Genomic DNA, 21,147 nt, shown 5'->3' with positions numbered 1-21,147 from the left:
AAATTATATCCAGGTGTTTTCAGTGTAGCAATTAGAAAGAAATCTGTATCTTATTTACAGAGTCTTAGATCTTACCATTCCTGTTTGCATTTCTTATGCTATCCAAACCAAACATATGTTAGTGCAGTGTAAGATCATATTCCACATAATTTTTCATGACTGGCTTTCTTATTCAGGCTGAAGTCTTAAAGATAAACTGCTAATATTTGCAATGGCTTTCCACACAGTGACTCTTGTGTCTCGAGTTAGCTCAAATGGCGTCTTTCTATCAATTTATTTATTTATCTATCTATGTATAGTCAGGGCTTAGCATGCAAAGCTTTTTACAGGAGGAACACCCTTTTCTCTATTTTCTAGTTCCTCTATTATGAGAAAAGCATGTCTTTCCAGCCAAGTCCACTATTTCAATGTATTATCTGTATCTTGGGACAAATGCTAGCATCGACTCTTTAGCACAGGCTTCCTCAAACTTGGCCCTCCAGATGTTTTGAGACTACAGTTCCCATCATCCCTGACCACTGGTCCTGCTAGCTAGGGATCATGGGAGTTGTAGGCCATAAACATCTGGAGGGCCGAGTTTGAGAAAGCCTGCTTTAGCAGAAGCAAAAACAGATGAAACACTCTTCAGCCAAAAATGGATGCAGAATTGTATAGAAAGGAATATGAACTATCCAAATACAATATAAAATATAACAAGAAATGCAGTACAATTAAGAGGAATAAAACCTTTCAATTAGCTAAAAATACCATAATCTAAAATGACTGGACAAACAAAGGTTTTTACCTGGTGCCAAAAAGCATACCTCCCTCAAGAGGGCATTCCGCAGTTGGGGCACCACCACAGAGAACACTGTGTAATGCAATTCTCCTAAAGATGGGCACACTGAGAATGGCCTCCTGACAATCTTAATACACAGGCAGGTTGATACAGGAGATATTTTGCTGATGGCCCACTGGCTAATCTGTATGCATGGAAGGCTAACATTTCCCTCTTCCTTACATTGGCCCAACAAAGCAGCAATAATGTACAAGTTCAAATGGCATGTAAGAATATCTCAGAACTGGTACTTGATGCACTCTAGCTTTAGATTTACTAAAAATATAATAATCCCTCTCTTAGAAGCAGTCTTATGATGTATAGCAGCCCTCCTCAACATCTATCCTGCCAAGAGGCAGGTTGCCCTTATCATGCTAATTATTTTTCCGCATCTAGAGATCAGATTAAAGCACTGAGGTGCCCCCACTATACATCAGATTCCCACCTTTGCCCATTTGTCAATATGTTCATGTAAATTCTAGTAGATTCTAAGGCTTGCTGATTATTGATGATTGTCCATAGCACAGGGCTCTTCCACAAATGTTCTTAAGTTAGGTTGGGCTTAAAAAACAAAAATCTGAGCCGAAGACTCTTTCTTGGCAAAGCTTATTTCATTTACTTAATGCAAGATGCCTGACAAGACGCTACTTCCTATTATCTTTAACATCAAGTACAAATGATGTTGCCAGTACATTCATCAGGCTGGTGTGTGGTGACCAATAAATCTAGCTCAGTAAGTACCAGATCATTATGACTTGTCTTTGTTATTCACTCCATTAACATCAATCATGATGGTTGCTTCTGGTATTCACATGGTCCCAGACTAATTCTCTAGGAATTCAATAGCAATCCATCATTTATGCTGTATGGTATTATGTTGCAAAAAATCTGAAGCATTTATAAGAAGGGAATATTCCAGTGCAAATGACAATCTCAAAAGGAGTGTTGAACACCTGCTGTTCTGAAGTGCTATAAGTTCTTTACTTTTACTAGGTGTTTGATTCTTCTCTCTTAAAATAGGATTTTTTCTTTCACCTGGCTGTTTCCTCTATACTGTGCCTTGCATTCTGTGAACATGCTGTGAAACAGTATGTAGTAGCAGACAGCACATTTATTAGTTTTTATTAAAGTTTTAACTTATTTGATTAAAGAGTTGGATCAATTATGCAATATGTCTTCTGGAAGAAGTTTCTGCCAGTGAAGCAGCTCTCGTTTAGCGTTTGCCAACCTGATGCCCTCCAGACATTTTGGACTACAGCTCCCTATTAGCCTCAGCTACCATAGTCGTTGTAATCCAGTATACCTAGAGGGCACCAGGTTGGCAAAGGTTGAACTATAGAATGAATTTCCGATGCAGCAGAGCTGATATTGGCAAAAGCTCATGTTAACAAGTGTACATATCTCCCAGGCCTGGAAACTAGATATTGTTATTGTATACTGGATATTGTATACTGGAGGTAATTTTCTAGATAGCTTTTAAAAAGATTTTAAAATGTATTAGTCACCTTCTTTAAACCTGCATTGGTTGTTTTCAATGTCAGTTTATACATAAATTTACAGTTAATTGTACTGTACATTGTTCTTCCAACAGATCAGTAGGTATTGCTTATGATTTCTGACATTGTTGTCTGATATATAGGGCCTTTTCAATAATCATTGGTGGCTATTTACTGAATTTTTAAATATATTTTTATGGCTTTTAAATGCATTTTCATAGGCTTTGTTGCTAGGTTTTTAAAATAGGCCTTTAACTTAATTACAGATTTTCAAAATAAAGGCATGATTCATTGATTAAACGTATGTGATAAACATGGCTGGATCAACCCATTTGAATTATAAATAAAATCTGGTGTATCTACAAGCAGCATTAGCTATGACTCATAAACAATAGAGCAGACTGAAAATAAAAGTAAGTTAAGCTTCTTGTTGTTCATGTTGGCATTGTTATATTGTTTGAACTGTGGCAGTTCCAAGTGAACAAGTGATAAGGTTACTGTTGGGTAAACAGGTTAAAAATAATAATCCTTGTTTGGAATTTAATCTGCCAGACCTACAGGCTCAGAAGTTTTTCTAATCAGCTTGCCAGGTACTTTGCATGCAAGTGATTGATCTTTGGCTGAAGTACTGGATAAATCAGAGGTTCCAGTTACTTTCACGTTGTGGGGCTGGCAGCTCTTGGCTCATGCAAGGATTCACAAATACAGTTCTTTATGGCTGGTTTCAAACTTCTTGATCTAGTCAAGAATGTAATTCCCCAAAGGTGGTCTGTTATAGTTATAAGTTATATAGATTGAAATTTCCTAGGAAAATAGTGGTGAGTTGTGGATTGTGTTTGAGAGTGATGGAGGAGCTGCCTTTATTTTTCAGAGTTAATTCTGCATCCTATAGCTGTTTATTCAAGTGTACTTCTACCTATTATTCTTTGAATATGCCTAAGTAACTTGAATGGGGGTTGCAGCTAAATTTATGTACAGCTTGCCTTTTCGTAATTTAAAAGCAACATGGTAAAATAACATCTAGAAATGGAAGCTTTGGAAGGTTAAAATAAAACAGATTGGCCTGTAAAGAATGATAATGATTAGCTGTGGATAGGGAACTGGCTTTCTTGGTCTAATAACAAACTCATGCAATTCAAGCTATGTAGAACAAAGTTGTGAATGATTTTGTTTACCTTACGAAAGCTGTGGACCACATGCTATTTATGATACTATGAGGTGGGTAGCAGCTCATAGGAGCCAATTAAATAGCACTGTGTTGCTTCTATCTTATCTATCTCTTGCTGCTTCTTCCGTACTGCTGCCATTTCTGGAGAAATTTTGAAATATGTTGAGTCCCCTGATTGAAGCTTTGAGAGGTGTAAGACTGTAGCACTTAAAGTCACGGCAATAGGTCAACAGCAGAACTTGGCAGACCAGCAAGCTGGCAGCAGCAAAATGCACAGAAGGATAGTCCAGTGTCAGGATCTGGGGATAGTGCATAGTGATTTCCAATAGACGAAGGTACAAGCAACATTTTATGATAATCATGTGGTTTGCCCTTGAGTCCGATAATTTTCTTTATTTCTGTAATTATTTCTTAATTAAATTTCTACCTCTCCGTTCCTCCCAAAGGAGCCCAGGATGGCAAACACCAAAGTGGTAAAACATCAGGAATGAAATTATCTGCAGGAAAGTGTATGTTTTAGGCTCATTTCTCCACAGCTTAGACTTCAGTTAACGGGGCATTGAATTTCTTCTACAGCAAGTAGTCAGGCAAAACTAGCAAGCACTCAGGCAAAACTGGTGTGTCTCTTGTTGCAGCTGGGAGTGGCATGGTGGCAAAAATAGGATGCCCAAAACTAAGGAAAAGAGGTCATTGGTATCCAAGAGTGTTAGCAAGGAAACACTTGAGGGACAGGAGTAGAGCAGTCTTGCTGCTAGATAGTCCAGAAACAACATATATATCCAATTATCAGGATCCTTGATGCCCCAGGCACTCCGTTAGCACACCAGAAGTTTCCAGAGTCCTGGACCATAACATTCAACTATTTTAAACCTACATTTGGAATTGCTTAATGTAACTGTAGAGCATGGGAAATAACTTTTCTGATAGCAGGCACAAGTCTAGTCTTAAGTATGCCCTGAACATCTATAGCCATTTAAAAAAAACAAAAACCTTCCTACCCAGTTAAACAATCATACTTAGTGTTGCTTTAGTAATTCACTGGCATGCTTACGTTCTGTCTCATTTTATTTCAGTGCTTTCCAACAACATGATTTGAACACTGGTTTGACAGGAGATTTTTGTTGATAAAGTGATGGCATTGTGCAAATAAAAGTGGCTTTCTCAAATGCTTTAGAAAGTATATCCTCAACACATATCCTATGGATTCAATATTGACAGAGCAGTACAGCAGTAAATCTTTTGTGGATGAATTTGAAATTGGTATTTCCAGTTTCATTTATCTTTATAGTACAGGTAAAAATAAGTTCTGAAGGAAAATATGCACTGGCTCAGTCAATTAACTTTCAGGTTTCTATTACGTTTGCTAATCTTCTGGTATATTGACAGACTACCTTTGCGTTGTTTATAGGTATAACCTGTATGCTAATATAAATATAAAGACTTTATTATCTGTTCTTGCTTTTAAACACTGCTTATGAAGTTTCTGGATGGCTTTTAAGGTTTGACATCATTCACTAGCTCAAATGCAAACATGTTTGCCTGGGAAGACGCTTGAATATTGGGGAAGCGTTATTGTCTACAGAAACAGTTCTTTAAAAGTAGCAGTCACTATAATTCTTCAAGAGCTTTTTACATCAAGATGACAAACTTCACATTGCACTTAAAATAGTTTATTCATGTCCAATGAAAATGGTTTAATAATAACCATTCCTTTCTTATTTTTTCTATAGGATGGATCATTGGGCAACATTGATGACCTGGCTGAGCAATATGCAGATTATTATAATACCTGCTTTACTGATGTATGTGAGAGGATGGAAGAGCTTCGCAAACGCAGGGTTTCCCAAGACCTTGATGTGGTAAGTGGATAAGTAATAGTGCCCACTGATACTTGCATTAATAGTGCAAGCTAATACTCATTTTCAGAGCTCAGGAATGTTTAGCCTCGTGTCTAGGAAAATGGTATTCACGATCAGTTTTGCATTGTGTTGAATACACAGATACAATCTTTGTTAAGTAGAAATCCATCCATTTAATAATATTCTGGAAGGGCTGGGGAGGGGGACTTACTTTAAATTATACTTTAACCCAGTCTTCCCCCAACCTGTTGTCCCCTAGATGTTTTACACTGATCTCCTAAGCAATTTTTTCTGCGCCCCTACTCCTTTCAAGAGCTCACTGATTTTGATGGAGGTAACAAAAAGAAAAAAAGAAACTAGATTGGGGTGGATGAAGAATTCTGAACCTTTATGCCTAGCCCAGCACCCTGGTGGGGATGTATATTGATCTGATGATCAAGGAAGCACCAATCATCTAATGAGTGGAGTGGGTGATTTGCATCCCCATCAGCTGAGGTTCATCGCTTGATGATATCTGATGACCTTGGTGCAAACTGAACTGGGTGGAAAGGATTAAATTTATCCAGCTAGCTCACTTCCCTGAGGGCAACTCACCAGTCATCACATTTTATTGCCCGGGGACGGGGGGGGGGGGGAGGAATAACACCCCTTTCCTCAGCTGATCTACATGGATCTACTGAGGAAGGGGATGATGTGTGTTATGTCAATGTGCATTTGTAGTGAGGTCACACCCACTGCCAGCATGAGGCTTCCAGTGGTTTGGCTGAGGGTGAATGGGCTCTTGGGCCAAAAAAGGTTAGCCACACTGCTCTAAAGCATATTAGGTTAAGAAGCTGCTCAGTTCAAATCTGACGATGGTGTTAGCTAAACTCGCAGGGATGTTCAACCAGTAGATCTTGATCTACCAGTAGATCCCCGGCTGAACCTGGTAGATCGTGGGATCCTTATTGTTATGGGGGGAAGCTAAAAAACTGTGCAGTCCTCCCCTCAAAAAGCTCAACAACTCTGGGCAATCCACCCATCCCACGCACGCCATACTCCTCGTCCCTTCAATGACAATGGGTAGATCACTGCCACTTTTTTAATACTGGGAGTAGATCACAGTGTCTTGGGAGTTGGACATGCCTGAATTGCTAAAGAAAGAGCCATAGCTCAGTGGTAGAGAATATGCTTGGGACACAGAACGTCCCAGCTTCAATTCGAAGCATCTGAAAGTAGGACTTTGAGAGATCCTTGTCTCAAACTCTTAAGAGCTGCTTCCAGTCAGCTTATACTGAACTAGAAGAACCAGTCTGTGACTCTATATATGGCAGCTTCCTGTGTTACCTAGTTGTTGTGGTTGTTGGGCAGGAAGATTAGTGTTGAAGCCATGCTTATCAAAGTCACAGTGCTGGTTGATGTGTGTTTGTGATTTCAAAAGCCACATGGGGTTAAAGCACATAGCATGACTTAACTCTTCTAAATTGAATATCTTAATTATTTTTTGCGGCTGTGCAAGAGAGTACACCATTGTTGTGAGTCATGAGGCATATGACAGTCTTTTATTGTTCTTTGAGTCACTACATTATTTGTCATTATCTGGGTACACAAATTTACTTTCAGAGATTGACACAATAAAAAATGCAAGATGCGTGCAAGCCGGGCTGACCTTAGCTATTTTCTCCTCTCAGACAAACTAAATTCTTTGTTGCCTCTCACACAATAGTGAGTATTGTGCCAACTCTTTGGGAAAATGTACGACTAAGTCAGTCATGTCTTATACATGATGGAGGGAGACTGTGGCTCAGCAGGGCACATGTGACTCTCGACACACGTGTTCTAGGCTGCACAGTTCTGACCAGCTAAGCATCATAGGGTTGAAAAGTCTAGGAAGGACCCCTTTCTAAAACAAACACCTTTCCATGCTGCATAATACCACTTCTCCATTGATTTAGTCCTGGTATTCTATAAATGTGGTACTGAGCTAGGGCTCAGTTTCACTGTCCAAGCTGTGATGATCAACCTCGCTTTACTAATCAGTGGTGGTCTTGGGGAAGATCTCTTCTCTCTTTTTGGTGGCCTATTAGGATGAAAGGCTCAGTGGTCCTTGTGAGATGTGGGGTGAGCTGCATCTTCCACGGGCCACCAGGGCTTTCATCCTGATATGCAAAATGCCAGGGAATCAGAAAGAGGAGCCAATCCTCCCCATCTCCTTCTCCTAATGTAGTGCTGCTGCTGCTGCTGCTGCTCCTCACACCACCAGTGGCTGTTGTTGTTGTTTAGTTGTTTAGGCGTATCCGACTCTTCGTGACCCCATGGACCAGAGCATGCCAGGCACTCTTGTCTTCCACTGCCTCCCACGGTTTGGTTAAACTCATGCTGGTAGCTTCGAGAACACTGTCCAACCATCTCGTCCTCTGTCGTCCCCTTCTCCTTGTGCCCAGTTAATCTTTAAGGAGAGGATCTTTTGAAGAGAAAGGGCTTGGCTGCTGCTGCTGCTGCTGCTGCTGCTTCTTTTGAAAGTCTGATTGGTTCAGAAAATAAGCCATTTCCCTGTGCCCCCAGAAATAACCCTGCTCATTTCCAAGCCAGTGCAACACATGACAAGTAGGAGGAAGCTTGCCTATCTACAATTGTTTGTATTGTTCTAGAGTTGTCTGGGGCATGCTGTCACTTGGGAAGTTTCATTTGAATTTCTGGTGCTCTGTTTTTGGCAAGGACTAACAGTGCTCCATTTGCAAGTTCACACAGGGAACCATGCTGTCCCGGCCCAAAGCATGTAAAAGAAATAATTGCTTTTGACTTGGCAGATGCCTCTTCCTGCACAAGGCGAGAGCGTGCCCTCAGAAACTTTTATGTGGTTACAAAGGCTTTACGTGGACATATTCTTGCTTCACAAAGGGCACTACCAAGACTAGAACTGACATAAAAAACCTTAACATGCATTTCTTTTCCCTTGGCTGCTGTCCCTTCCTTTATGAGTTTCCCCGCAATCTTGGATTTCTGCTCAGTCCCTGTAGTAATTGTGGAAAACCCAGGGATTTTTTTTTAAATGTAGGTTTCCTCTTTTTTGCCACTTGCATGTGGCTCTTGGCACACGTGTTCCAGGCTGCACAAATCTGACCAGGGGCTTTTCAAGGATTTAATTTCATTTCTTCTATTACCAAGACATTGACAAAACAAGGAATGAATGGTTTGATCCTTGCTAGACAAGGAAGTAGGCAAGTGATGAGACCTGGTCTGAACACACACAATTCAACAACTTTGCTGAAGCCAAGTATGTTTGAATTTTGGTCAATGTCTGGATGCTTTTCTGCCTGGGGACCTATGTAACCTACCTTAAACTTCATGGAAGAAAGGCAAGATATAAATTGAATTAATAATGAATGATAATAGTAGTTCATATATTTTGTTAACTTGATATTGGTAGAACAAATCCCAAGTTTATAGTAGCCTGCTAGAGATACGGCTCTCTATATTCACTGCCATGGCTATGAGTCTTCACAGGGTTGCCTCCAAATAAATCCCTACTTCAAGAAGACCCATTGAAATTAATAAACATGAGTTGTTCATGCCCATTAATTTAAATTGGTCTACTCTAAGTAGGACTAATGTTGAATACATCCCATATGCTCAATTTTCTTTAATCCAAGATTTCTGTCTTCTGCATAGAATATCCAAAGTATTTCCAATTGTTACTGTGGCTAAACTGCTTTATAAAGCTATTTTATACTTTATTCAAAACATTGAGATCTTTTGTTAATTTTAGGTTTGTTAACATCCTTAATTTTCACATCAAGGCTGTCCAACAATTGCCCAAGGAAAGTGTTTTAAGCTCCAGTGTTAAATTATAGGTTAACACTGAAATATACCCCATACAGCATTTAAGAACTCATAATGTGCAGAGTTCAGAACCTCTTTCATGACAGGGTAGATTGAATGGGATAGTGGAGCAGTTCCACAGTACCATTTTATCCTCCAAACTGCAGGACATTGACTAATCCAGATAACAACTGAGAGTAATGAAATCTTTTGCCAGCCACTCAGGAATTTTGGAAGGCAGCTTCTGGCAGTTTCTTTGCCAGTTAATGAAGCATAGTTTATAGGAGGAGAACTCCCTTCCATTTAAACAGATGGGCCTAATTTGGCGCTCATCATTACACAGCTGACAAAGGTGGTTTGGAAAAAGTCATGTGTGTTGGATTAGTTCACATCAAAGGTGTGGAACTATAAGGTGTGTTAACAAGACACGAGTAAATGCAAGTCTGAACTGCAGATGATTTTGTGGCTCATCCTTGCAAGAGGAAAGGATGAAAAGTGGTTTGAGAGGAAGGACATCTGGCATATTTCCATACACACAGTGGTGTGCTTTAAATAATTAAATACATTTCCCCTGTTCATGGCGATCTGTGACTATTACTGCAATATTCTAAAACGGTTTCTGCACCCTGTCCCCATCACTGAATCTCACAATTCCTCAACATCATTCTCTGTGTTCACTCAATCTACCTGGTTTTATGGTTTGTCTAACCCCAGTGGAGAAAACTTATTCCATCTCCATCTCTTCCAACAATCATAAGGGCCAGCTTCCCTGCTTGGGGGCCAGTTGACCTCTTCCTCAACCATGGCTCCATAAAATCCATCACTGAACTTTTCCTGGCAGGGCTCTTTTGCCTTTGAAACTTGCGTAACAGAAAGCAAGTACCGTAGCTCTGTCGCCATACTTCAGGGATGGAAATCCTGTGGTACTCAAGATGTTACTGGAGTACAACTCCCATAAGTCCCAGACTGCATGACCAATGGTTATAATCACACTTCTAATTTTACTTCAGTGAAATTGTAGATACTGATAATTTATAACAAAAGTCATTGATTTTAAAAGCTGGAATCTTGCTTGAATACTACGCTGGTCTGTGGAACAATTCAGAATTAATGAACACCCAGGAGTCCTCTACATGTTCAAAAGTTTGGTGTGTTCATGTGGTAGTTTTGCAATCACAAATATATCGTGAGTTGTTGAGCCTGTAAATGGGATGTCATTAACGGAATTTAGACGGACATCTGCTTAAAATAATGTTTTGGCCAGCAAATTGACATTGTAAAGATGACACCTTGTTAGCGATCCTATCTGTTTCCCTTCTAAATTTGGAACTGCATCCATGCACTTCACTGACAAAAGAGTTTGTACTGCTATCATCAGAGCACTGAGGAGGAATTATAGCTGTGAAAGAGCAAGTTGTGCTGTGCTGTCTCATCCATCACTGCCAGTGGCCAACTAGCATCTGATTCCACAATGTTTTATTGTGGTTACAGATAACACAAGGCAGAATCTCTACAGCATAGACATTACCGTACAGTTTATGTTAGTGGCAGTGACAGTTCTACACAAATTATATGCTTTGTAGGAAATGAGATCTGGGTATAATTGTGGTTATCATAATTATGGCCCCAATCCTATGATTCAAGACTGTTAGCAAATAGTCCTAATAGATGATATACCAGGACATAAAGACATTGTGATATTAGGGCTGCTGTTGTAAATATTACACACTTGTTTGGTAGGAGGTATACCAGCATGGTTCATTAGTAGATGCTAGTCTTCTTCAGAATGTATCATCCATATACAAAAAAACCCCCACAAATAAAAAAAGTATTCCAAAATGTGATATGCAGAATATATGCTGAAATACAAAAGCAAAAAACCATAGTTTAGTATGCTTCTGTCATGACATTCTGAGGCTGCTGCCAAATATATTTGCTCACAAATAGAGTAGAAACCTCACATGCCACTGTCTTTCAAGAAACTTTGTATTGAAACAAGGTAATGACTCCCTCTAAGATAGGTTTGTGCATTTGTTAACTAAGGCTGTAATCCTATACATGTTTGCCTGAGTGTCAGCCATACTTACTTATGGGCTTGCTTCTGAATAGACATGCTTTGCATTATTCTGTTAGTATTTTAATCCAGCTTTTACCAACCTGGTGCCCTACAGATGTTTTGAAGTACAACTCCTACCAGCCCAAGACAGTCCCAGTTTTACTCCAAAAGTTATGGAAGACACCAGGCTGGTGAAGGCTGGTTAAGTCACTATATTGGCACCAGCAGTATCTTACAAATGTGTTTTATGCATTTAAAATGTCAGCCCCACACCTTGCTTACTATTGTGTGTTTTAGGCATTGGATGATATGCTAATCCATTTGAAGAATGCTGCTTCAATGAAGTCCATGAAGATCATATGTAGTTCTAGTACATTTACAGTATTGGGGCCATGAAGAAAGCATATGGATAGTAATTAAGTGCAGGTTCCACAGTGGATTTACAACCCACTATGAAATATTTCTGAACATCTGGATGGGTTTTCAGTTATGGTTTTTAAAAACAAAATATGTTGTTCTCCAACATGCATACACACACCAATCTGCAGAGGACAGTTGGTTTAAAAGAGATTTTATCTGCTCCACATACCCTTTGTGGTTTCAGTTATGGTGCCATACCATTTACAGTGTTTGATCTCTTCATGGTTTGTCATTTTTCAGTATTATGCAAGGTCTTAATTACTGCAAAATAGCTTGTAAACAAAGAATTCTGTGATCATTTGCTTTATAATATTTGTGTGTGTGTGTGTGTGTGTTTGTGTGTGTGTGTTTAAAAGGCATCACTTGGGACAGGAATGCCCAAAATGAGTTGTTGTTGTTGTTGTTGTTTTTAAAAAAGGCCCATAGAAAATGTGCTCCTCTAGGTCCTTCTTTACATACATATGTAAAACAATTCCCTCCACTTTTTCCTTTTGGGTCCCTGGTAGCTCTGCCACTGTGCCCTCTGGCCTGGTGGCCTGTTGCTTAACTCCAGATTGGTTCATAGTAAGGTACACTCCTTCATAACTTGATCAAAGATGGGTGGGGGGAGCTAACACAGAGGTGGATTTAGGAGAGCATGACTGGTTCGCCTGCATTGTGCACTGAGCTAAGAGGGCGCCACAGGGGATGCCACAACAATGACTTAGAACAGAAGGCAGAGGGAATTTTCATGTCACACAGGGCACCACTGAAATTTGGCTAACATGTATTATTTGAGCGGCCAAGTGAGCAGGGTTGACTTAACCCAGTTGTGCCCCCTCCGAGTTCTTGGTTGAGCATCAACACAAGCTAGAGGACAGGAAGGTACCCCACCCAGCAGCCTCTTTGACTGTGTTGGAAGAGCTGGTCTCAGAGGTGGGATTGGTAAATCCTAAAATGTTGTGTCATGGGATTTCAGCAGTCACACTGAGGTTGCCTTGAATGAATCGGCTTAGAACTTCATGTCTCGGTGTGTCATTGTCCTCATACACTGGGCAAGGCATATCCTCATTGCAGTCTTTGCCTCAGCATAAGAAGGATGGTCTGCAAGTAGGGATAGTGCAATAACCCTGATCAGAATGTTTCCTGCTGAGGTTAGGTGTGGCATGAACTGTTTCCACCTATATTGCCTGCCCCATGAGATTTATGGTACCTCAGAGATTCATGAATGCTGTGGGGGATTTTCCAATGGCTAGAGCTGGAGAATGGAACTTGCTGGGGAATGGGAACGTGTGTCATGCTGTTGACACTGTTGCTTCTGAATTACCTCTTCAGTGCTGGGGACGAGATAATTATTGGGAGAGGGACAGGTGGAGTGTAACCCTTCTATTTCTCCTTGATCTTTCAGTGGCTTTTGATACCATTTGTCATGGTATTCAACTGGACCCAACTCTATGTGTTGGGAGTATGAGACCATGTGTTACATTTTCCCCAGTCCTACCTATGGGCCTAGTTTCCTAAAATGGCATTGGGTAACTGTAATTTGGTCCTGTGAGTGGTCCACGGTTCGTTCTTTTATGCAGGGTTCTTTAACATCTTTATGAAGCCATTGGGAATAGTTGGGGTGGGGAGGTGTCACCATTATGTGGATAATCCAGATCTCTAATTTACATCATGAACCAGGTGTGGAATTGCAGGTCCTGGACCAGGCATAGGCAAACTTGGCCCACCAGATGTTTTGGGACTACAACTCCAATGATCCCCAGCTAACAGGACCAGTGGTCAGGGATGATGGGAATTGTAGTCCCAAGACATCTGGAGGGCCGAGTTTGCCTATGCCTGACCTGGACAGTACTTGAATTTGGTGGTGGGCTGGATGAGAGCCTAGATTTAGTAAGAGGATGGATAGGAGCCACTAATATTTTACAGCACGACACTGAATTAAAGGCAACAAGTCTGTTCCTCAAGTCTTTCACAGCCCTGCACCATAGTGGTTAGTAGTTAACAAAGCTTATAAATATATTGACCTCAGATTGTCCATGCCAAAAGAGACAGGAGGGTATTGCAGTACGCAGCATAATGATGAGAATTTGCCTGTTACAGAGCTCTTTAAAGAAATAGGGAGAATTGGGCGATAGCCCTGTTTATGCATGTATGCATTCATGCAAAAACAATGCAAAAATTAAATGGAATGCTACCCAGACAAGTATTATCTTGTCTCATGGTTTTTTGCTGAAGAAATGGCACACTTTGAATTAAGGCATCAAAATCTTGAAGGTGGTGTCAGAACTGTCAGAATGTTGTTGAAGTATACATTTCTTTGAACATTGCTATGGAAAAGGGAGTGCAAAGAATAAATTTTTGGTTGCTCTATTTTTTTTCATTTTTTTTCATTCTTTTTAAAGAATGCTTTCTTTTAATAATTAATTTGAAATATTTTCTGAGCAGGGCACAAATGAGATATATATATATAAAATCATTATCACATTGAATTTGTTAATGCCATACTAACTGTTTTACTGTCCTCTTGTAAAATGTTTAATGAATCCATATCAGCAATTTACTCAAACATTTATTACTGGATACAACTGCTTTTAAGCCCTAAATCTAAGTATTAGTTAAGCAGTATTGTCACAGTTTAAACACAAAATATTGCTGTGTAGTCGCTTCATGAATTAATTTTCTGTGAGGAAGGCAGTTGTGCACTGGAGCCAGTGTTCGAAACTCCCATTGTTCTAGGCACATTTTGCGACAGGGAATTTCATTAGTGTGAGCAGTTTCTGAGCTCTGGGTGCAGTACTGCGCCTAAGATTTCAGATTAAAACCACAGAGTGGAAGGAAAGGAGGACCTTTTTCTGCCTCCCCACTTTCAGCTACTCTCTGAAGACTGGAGAAGAGACCCTCTTAATAATATTAGGGGGGTGATCAAGGGAGGGACTAGACCATGTGTAAAATGAACATAATATTTTAGTTGCAGTTCATTCATTTTCAGCTTTGCATTCTTGTTAATAAAAAAGCATGCCTATACATTCCATTGTTGCGCCTGTAACCTAGGTTTAAGGTGCCATTTAGCTCCTGGCTTTCATATCTCAGTTTCTAACACTGACTGGAGGGGAAATTAGTTAGCAGAATTTTGTGTTTAATCCTCTTCCTGGTCTCAGCAATTCCCTAATGCCATAGGGTTTCCAGCAAGCAAGGTCATTACACTGAAGATCCAATCAAGGTGCATGTGATCTCTGACCAAAATACACTGAAAATTACCAGTAGAAAATGAAGATAAACTGTTTCTAGGAAGTTTCAGACTTTGCTTTGTTTGATGGTTTTTGATAAGTCCTGAGCAAGATTGTTTTGTCTCTGAGGTGACAAGAAGCCGCCCATTTACATGTCCTTTTAGGGCTGTAGCACAAATGTTTCCATCATTGTGGTTTAAAGTTACATATAATTGGTTCAGGAAAGTGTATGTCACATAGACAATGTGGCTAAATGAAAGAGTTGTTTTATTCATCATATCATTTTTTGTCATTTCTTTTTTGTTTTTGTAGAATGTACTAAATTCGTTTTTCAAATGTTGACTTAAACACTCAACTGTTCTGTGAACTAAGAAGCAGATGATTTTGTGGTGTTTGCTTCCCCCCACCTTCCCAGCTGCAAATTTAATTTCCAGCAGCCACTGGACTGGCAATCCTGAGAGCCCATTTAAGGACACGCAAAGACTTGTGAACCTTCTGTGGGCATTTTAACTCATTGTTTTCTTTTTAACAGCAGCTCCCCAGGCTCCTATGAGTTCCAAAAGCATTTTGTCTAATAGTTTGAGTGCCTGCTGTTCCGTGGTAGGTGTGGGAATTCAGAGTCTCACTGTGTGTACCCTAACTTTAGAAACCATTGTTTTTTAAGTTTAGCTGAGAAATGAAAGACACTTCAGTTATTCCTTTAAAAAGAAAGAAAGATATATTCAAATCGTTTCCCATAGTTTCTTTTCTGGCTCGTGGCATTTACCTTTCAAAGTTTTTTCTGAGTTTTCCCAAATAGATCTTTCAGTATTAAACACCTTTACTTGAAAGGCAGTGAGGGAACCACCAGAAGACCCTTGGAGGTAACTAACCACAGGTTGTCTAGGTTTGGAAATAATGACAAATTACAGTTACTTTAAAATGGAGGTATAATAATAATAATAATAATAATAATAATAATAATAATAATAATAATTTATTTCTTGTACTCTGCTCATTTGACTCAGTTGCCCCAGCCACTCTGCACAGCTTCCAGCAGAATGTAAAAGAACACAACAAAACATCAGGCATTAAAAGCTTCCTGATACAGGTCTGCCTTCACATGTCTGTGGAGAGTCGTATAATTGTTTATCTCTTTGACATCTAAAGGGAGGGTGTTCTACAGGATGGGTGCCCCTACCAGGAAGGCCCTCTGCCTGGTTCCCTGTAACTTCACTTCTTGCAATGAGGAAACTGCCAGAAGGCCCTTGGAGCTGAATGGGCTGAACGATGAGGGTGGAGATGCACATTATGCTAAATTTCCAAGGACAGAGACACAGCAGCCCTCCAAATGTTGTTGGAGTACAGCTTCCATCTGCCTTGATCATTGGCAGAGGCGTCTTACCCATAGAGGCTAGAGGTACGGGGTGCCAAGTTCTGGAGGGCGCCAGGGAAGAGGAGGAGGCTGGACACTGCACCTCCCAGCATCAGCTCACTGCTCCCTCCTACCTCCGCCATATCGGGCCAAAGCAGCGCCACACGCGGAGCCTCCATCTGCCGTGGCCACCACAGCACGAAGCGGCCAGCTGAGCCGGGAGGTGTTGCGGCCAGCCTCTGCCTCTTCCCCGTCGGAGGAGCCATCCTCTAATCGCTGCTTGCCTCCTCCTGCCCCACCAGCAGTACCGTCCTCCCTAAAAAAAGGTGGACAACTCTGGGAAACAGGGGAGGGGGGGCCAGCGCTGGAGGGAGCATTGCACCACGGCGCCAGATATGCTTAAAACGGCCCTGATCATTGGCCATGTTGGTTGGAGCTGATGGGAGATGGAGTCCGACTAGTATCAAAATTCCCATTTTCTCTGCTAAATTGTCATTTCCCATTCTATGGGAAAATAGTAAAGGGTCCTATAAGTAGGCCAATCTATAGCATGTTACTCAGAACTAAGTCCCATTGAATTCAGTGGGCTTAAGACAGTAAGCTTAAGACTGAACACTAGTGTGTTTGTGGAAAAGGTAAAATTTGAACTCTCGGGTACCAACTACACCAGCTTCCTAGTTAAAGTAACGATGCTTAAACGTTCCACTCTAAAGTTTATAAATATTTTTTACCTGAAATTTTGCTGATGAGAAATAAAATGAGGAAAACTTTTACTTCATTTTATTTGTGTTTTCTGTATGAACACAAATTGTACAAGCGTTTCTTGGGAGAAATTATGTGTTGGCAAAATGTGCTGCTTTTCATGGGGTTTTTTCTCCTCCATTTGTTACCTGCAAAACTGTTAATTTTCCAAGAAAATTAAAGACAAAGATGCAACAGAAACATAGCATTGGCTCACCAATCTTCCTTACTCAGCAAGAGACAGCTAGATTGCATCTGTTTGGCCTTTGCTGCCTACTGGTTTCAGAGAGCCCAGATCACATAAATCTGGTGTTTCTGTCTTCATCACCCTATTATATGGGTGATGGCCAGCATTAGTTGTCAGCAAAATAATGCCATTTAAAGTAGGCCTGGATATACAAAACTGATTGTTAGCACCTCTATTTTGAGTAAGCTTTTTAAAATTTTTAAAATTTTCATAGAAGCACAAGTAGGAATGAATGTTGTTTAAGTGATTTCAGTGTAAATAATTGTGGAGATTGCTGTTCCCAGAGCCTGATGTGAAACTTCTTTGAAATGTGCTAATTCATCAGACCTTTCTCTCTTGTCAGTCTGCATTTTATCAGCATCGCTGCTTATATGTAGGGGGAGACAAAAAGAATGGATTGCCACTGTGGCTTTTAAAACACATCAGCCAGGACAGATGAATACCTATTGTTAGGTGTTGTAGTGTCCATATTTCTTTTGGTTCAGTGCTGTTTCTCCTCGCAACAGGATGCAGAGGTCATATTGCAAGTTGAAAGGTCTAATTATGGCTGACCACAATTACGTCACCTTGGATATAATCTTAGTAGAAAAGGTAGCTAAAGCACGTTACAAATAAAGACAATGAATTAAGAAGGTATTGGATTAAATTTAGATTTAACATAGATGTATCTGTATAGTGCTAGATTACAATGTTTCAGAAAGATGGTTTAATTTGTTTGAGGAAGTGCAGTGGCAACTGATACAGTATTCCACTCTGTTCTCGAGATTTACTTCTGAGTGTGAAAATGCCTTTTGAGAAACCATAGTGAATCTTATCAGAGTATTGTGAGTACTTTGTTTTATTTGCAACCACCATGTCAAAAGCTAGGGTAGCATGTTTCTTTCTCAGTTTTGGGGTAATTGGGTTGGTTTAAGGACAGCCCTGCTCTTAAGAATTTAATTATTGGCTTGATGCCTTGGTCCTAAAATGCATCAAAAAAAGCATTCTCTTCAACAGCAGGTGACCATTTTTTCTCCACCCACCCAATCCCTCCCAGAATCAGAAGATTTGGGTGGCTGTTAAGTTTGGGGATTGACTTACATCCTGAACTAAGTCAATGGTTGATGCCTTTGGTTGTAAGATAATACGATTGCTCAAAGTAAATTAACCAGTGAACAGATGCCAGATTAATTTTTGTTACTACTTCTGATTCTGCTCTCTATTTCTTTTTGGGGTGTGCGTGAGCTTGGAAGGGGTGGCCTAGAGCAAAAAAAAATATTAAATGGACTTTGGTTTGTATGTTTTGTTAGGTAAGCCAAATGCTTGGCAAAGCATTATATCAAACATTATTGCAGATTGGAAGACCGCAGGATACAGAGAGATAGTTATAAAACTGATAAGGAAAACTGTGGATCCTTCTTCCTGGACAGCAATCGATAATTCTTAGAATACTTAGAATAATATGTGACATACATTAATTTTGCCAGCCAAAATTACTTCTTCTTTTTTAAAAAAGTTTTTCTTGGCCCACTCAGGAAATATATATGGTAGAGCATTCTACTACTTTAACCCTATTATAAGCAGATGCATCTGCTTATCTGTTTTTACTAGAGAGCCTGGCTGTGCAATCCCATACATGTCCACTTAGAAGTAAGCTCTATTGAGCTCAGTGGGGCTTCCTCCAAGGGATTACTGTACATAAGATAACCCCCCCCCCCTTTTTAGGCTCAGTGGTATTTCCCCCCAAGTTATCTGCTATTAGATTGCATTTAAAGTATCAAGGATGTGTGTCTGCATTCTTATGCACTGGATAACCTCAACACACTTCAGTCATGATGTTCTCTACAAAGCCAATATTTTTTAGGTGGGTGGGGCAACAGCGATTAATAACTTTCTGTGTCATTTCTAGTAGATGACAGAGAAGGCATGCCAACCTGCCTGTTTTTTAAGAACCTGTGGTGCCTGTACCTATTCTTTGTCTAGGATATAGCCATTGTTTTTAGCCGATACTATATATGGGAAATTTAAAAATTGTTTGTATATGTTGAATTGTTGTTTATGTTTTTACTATAAAATTGCTTCAGCCTATTTTATGGGATATTCATGACTGAATGAATGAATTGGGGTCCATGGCAAGGGGATTCACAGAAGGCTTTTGTCTGTAGCAACTCCATGCCCATAGCATGACCTCCGCTCTAAGGTGTGTCTCTCTTCAACTGTTTTCTTTTTGTCCGGAGGTGAAAATGCACCTCTGTCCAGGCTTTCAGGGTGTGGTGTATTAAGTACCAAGAATGCCTTTGCTGTGGCTGCTTTGTTGTTTTACTGTGTTGTGATTTTACGACGAACTATACTGATGATGAAATACTTTGTTTTAGCTTTTTATTGTTACATTTGTTAGCAACTGAGATATGAAAGCTGGGAGCGAAATGGCACCTTAAACCTAGATTATAGACACAACAACAGAATGTCTAGGCGTGCTTTTTTAATAACAAGAATGCAAAGCTGAAAATGAATGAACTGCAGCTAAAATATTATATTATGTATTCTCTAACCTCCTGGGACCTTCAGGTGAAGGGCGAATTATAAATGACATAAACAAATGAACAAACATATTCTGGAATGCTTTGACTTTGGCAGACAACACAGTGTGAAACTGAATATATAAAAAATCTATGTCCCCTTTCACCCAGATGCTTTTATCTAACAGATAATACCAACTTAAGTCTTTGTTCTCCCACCCAATATTTGCTGCTGCTAACAGCTTCAGCAGACCAAAGAGCAAGGCTAGAAAGGAGCGTGATGTGTCTGAATTTATATCAGGGGACATACCTCATGCTGAGAGAAAGAAACTTTGTCTTCTGCTGTTGCCTTTGAATCAGGTCAGTACTTGGGGATGGGAGGGAGTGGGACTGGATGCCAGAGAAGAGGCAGTCTTTGTTTTTCTTCCTAGGCTGTATTTGTTGGAGGACTATACTGTAGTTTGCAGGAAGCTAGCATTATATAGGCACTAGAGCTGTAAACTTCAGATACTAAGAGAAAACTAACACCATACATGCAGTAGGTCTGTGCATGTTTTCTTAAAGTAACCCCTGTTTTCACTGGTATTTACTGTCACTTAGTAGGTTTGCATAAGATGACAGCCTTAGCTTAATAGGTGATCCCCAGCTGCAGAAGGAATAGGCAAGGAAGGGGCAGGAAGGAAACAGGACAATGAGAGAAAGCAAAGTGAAGTTGAAAACAAAATTGATAGTCTGCCCCCAGGACTCTTGCTACTGTAATGTGGAAGCACAAGCACAGTGCTACTCAAATTTCCTAACACTATTAAAATAATGATAAAAGCAGAAGAAATTCATGAAGGGATGAGTTGCAAAACTAGAATAAAGAAAGTAGCATTCTAAAGGTGAGTGCAGCACTTGGGTTTCAGTGAACACAAAATGCTATGCTGATTTCCATCTACAAGATTTGAGATGACAGAAAGGGTTAGCCAAAAAATGGAGCATTCAGCAGTGTTGTTGAAACAGAAGACGTGCAAGGAAAGCAGATCCATTTACCAACAAGCAAGCAAGGCCATGCAGTGTTTTAACATTTTTATAGCAGATATCTTACAAAGCCACCAGAGAGTTTTAGAGTGGGAGTGATTACCGGTAACTTGAGATAACTCCACATATTTTGGTATCCCAACTAGTCATAGCGTCTGAAGTCTATGCAAAGAATTCAAGGCTTTGTCAGAGATGCAGGTAGCAAATGAATTACAAGACTTTGTCCTTGGAGTTATAAAACACACACTATCGTGTTTTGCTAAAGTGGTTTCACAAGCTAGCAGTATCTCATGGATGACAAAAGAATACGGCTGATAACAGAAAAACCCAAATAATGAGGCTTGGAATGTGAAATCAGTTTGATTATGTTAAATGAATTTTTATGACTGCAGTATTTCCTCCAAAATAATTTAATTCAGATTCTTGTGATGTAGGCATGATCTTTTGGGAGAGGTCTGGTT

The 21,147-nt window shown here is 40.0% G+C and overlaps 1 protein-coding gene across 5 annotated transcripts in view; it reads left to right on the top strand.

Annotated features, from left to right (window-relative positions):
* The window catches only part of LOC309366493 (SAM and SH3 domain-containing protein 1-like), a 515,345-nt gene that overhangs the window by 414,105 nt on the left and 80,093 nt on the right, over positions 1-21,147 (top strand). For all 5 annotated transcript variants that reach the window (XM_081905128.1, XM_081905130.1, XM_081905131.1 and 2 more), the window contains exon 2: positions 5,212-5,340. In XM_081905128.1, coding sequence (XP_081761254.1) covers positions 5,212-5,340 — 129 coding nt within the window. The remainder of the gene's footprint in view (positions 1-5,211; positions 5,341-21,147) is intronic.

Source organism: Podarcis melisellensis (genome assembly GCF_964234715.1).
Source record: "Podarcis melisellensis genome assembly, chromosome: 3".
Classification (NCBI taxonomy): domain Eukaryota; kingdom Metazoa; phylum Chordata; class Lepidosauria; order Squamata; family Lacertidae; genus Podarcis; species Podarcis melisellensis.
Note: the sequence above shows the minus strand (reverse complement) of the source record. Positions and strands in the feature narration are given on the sequence as shown.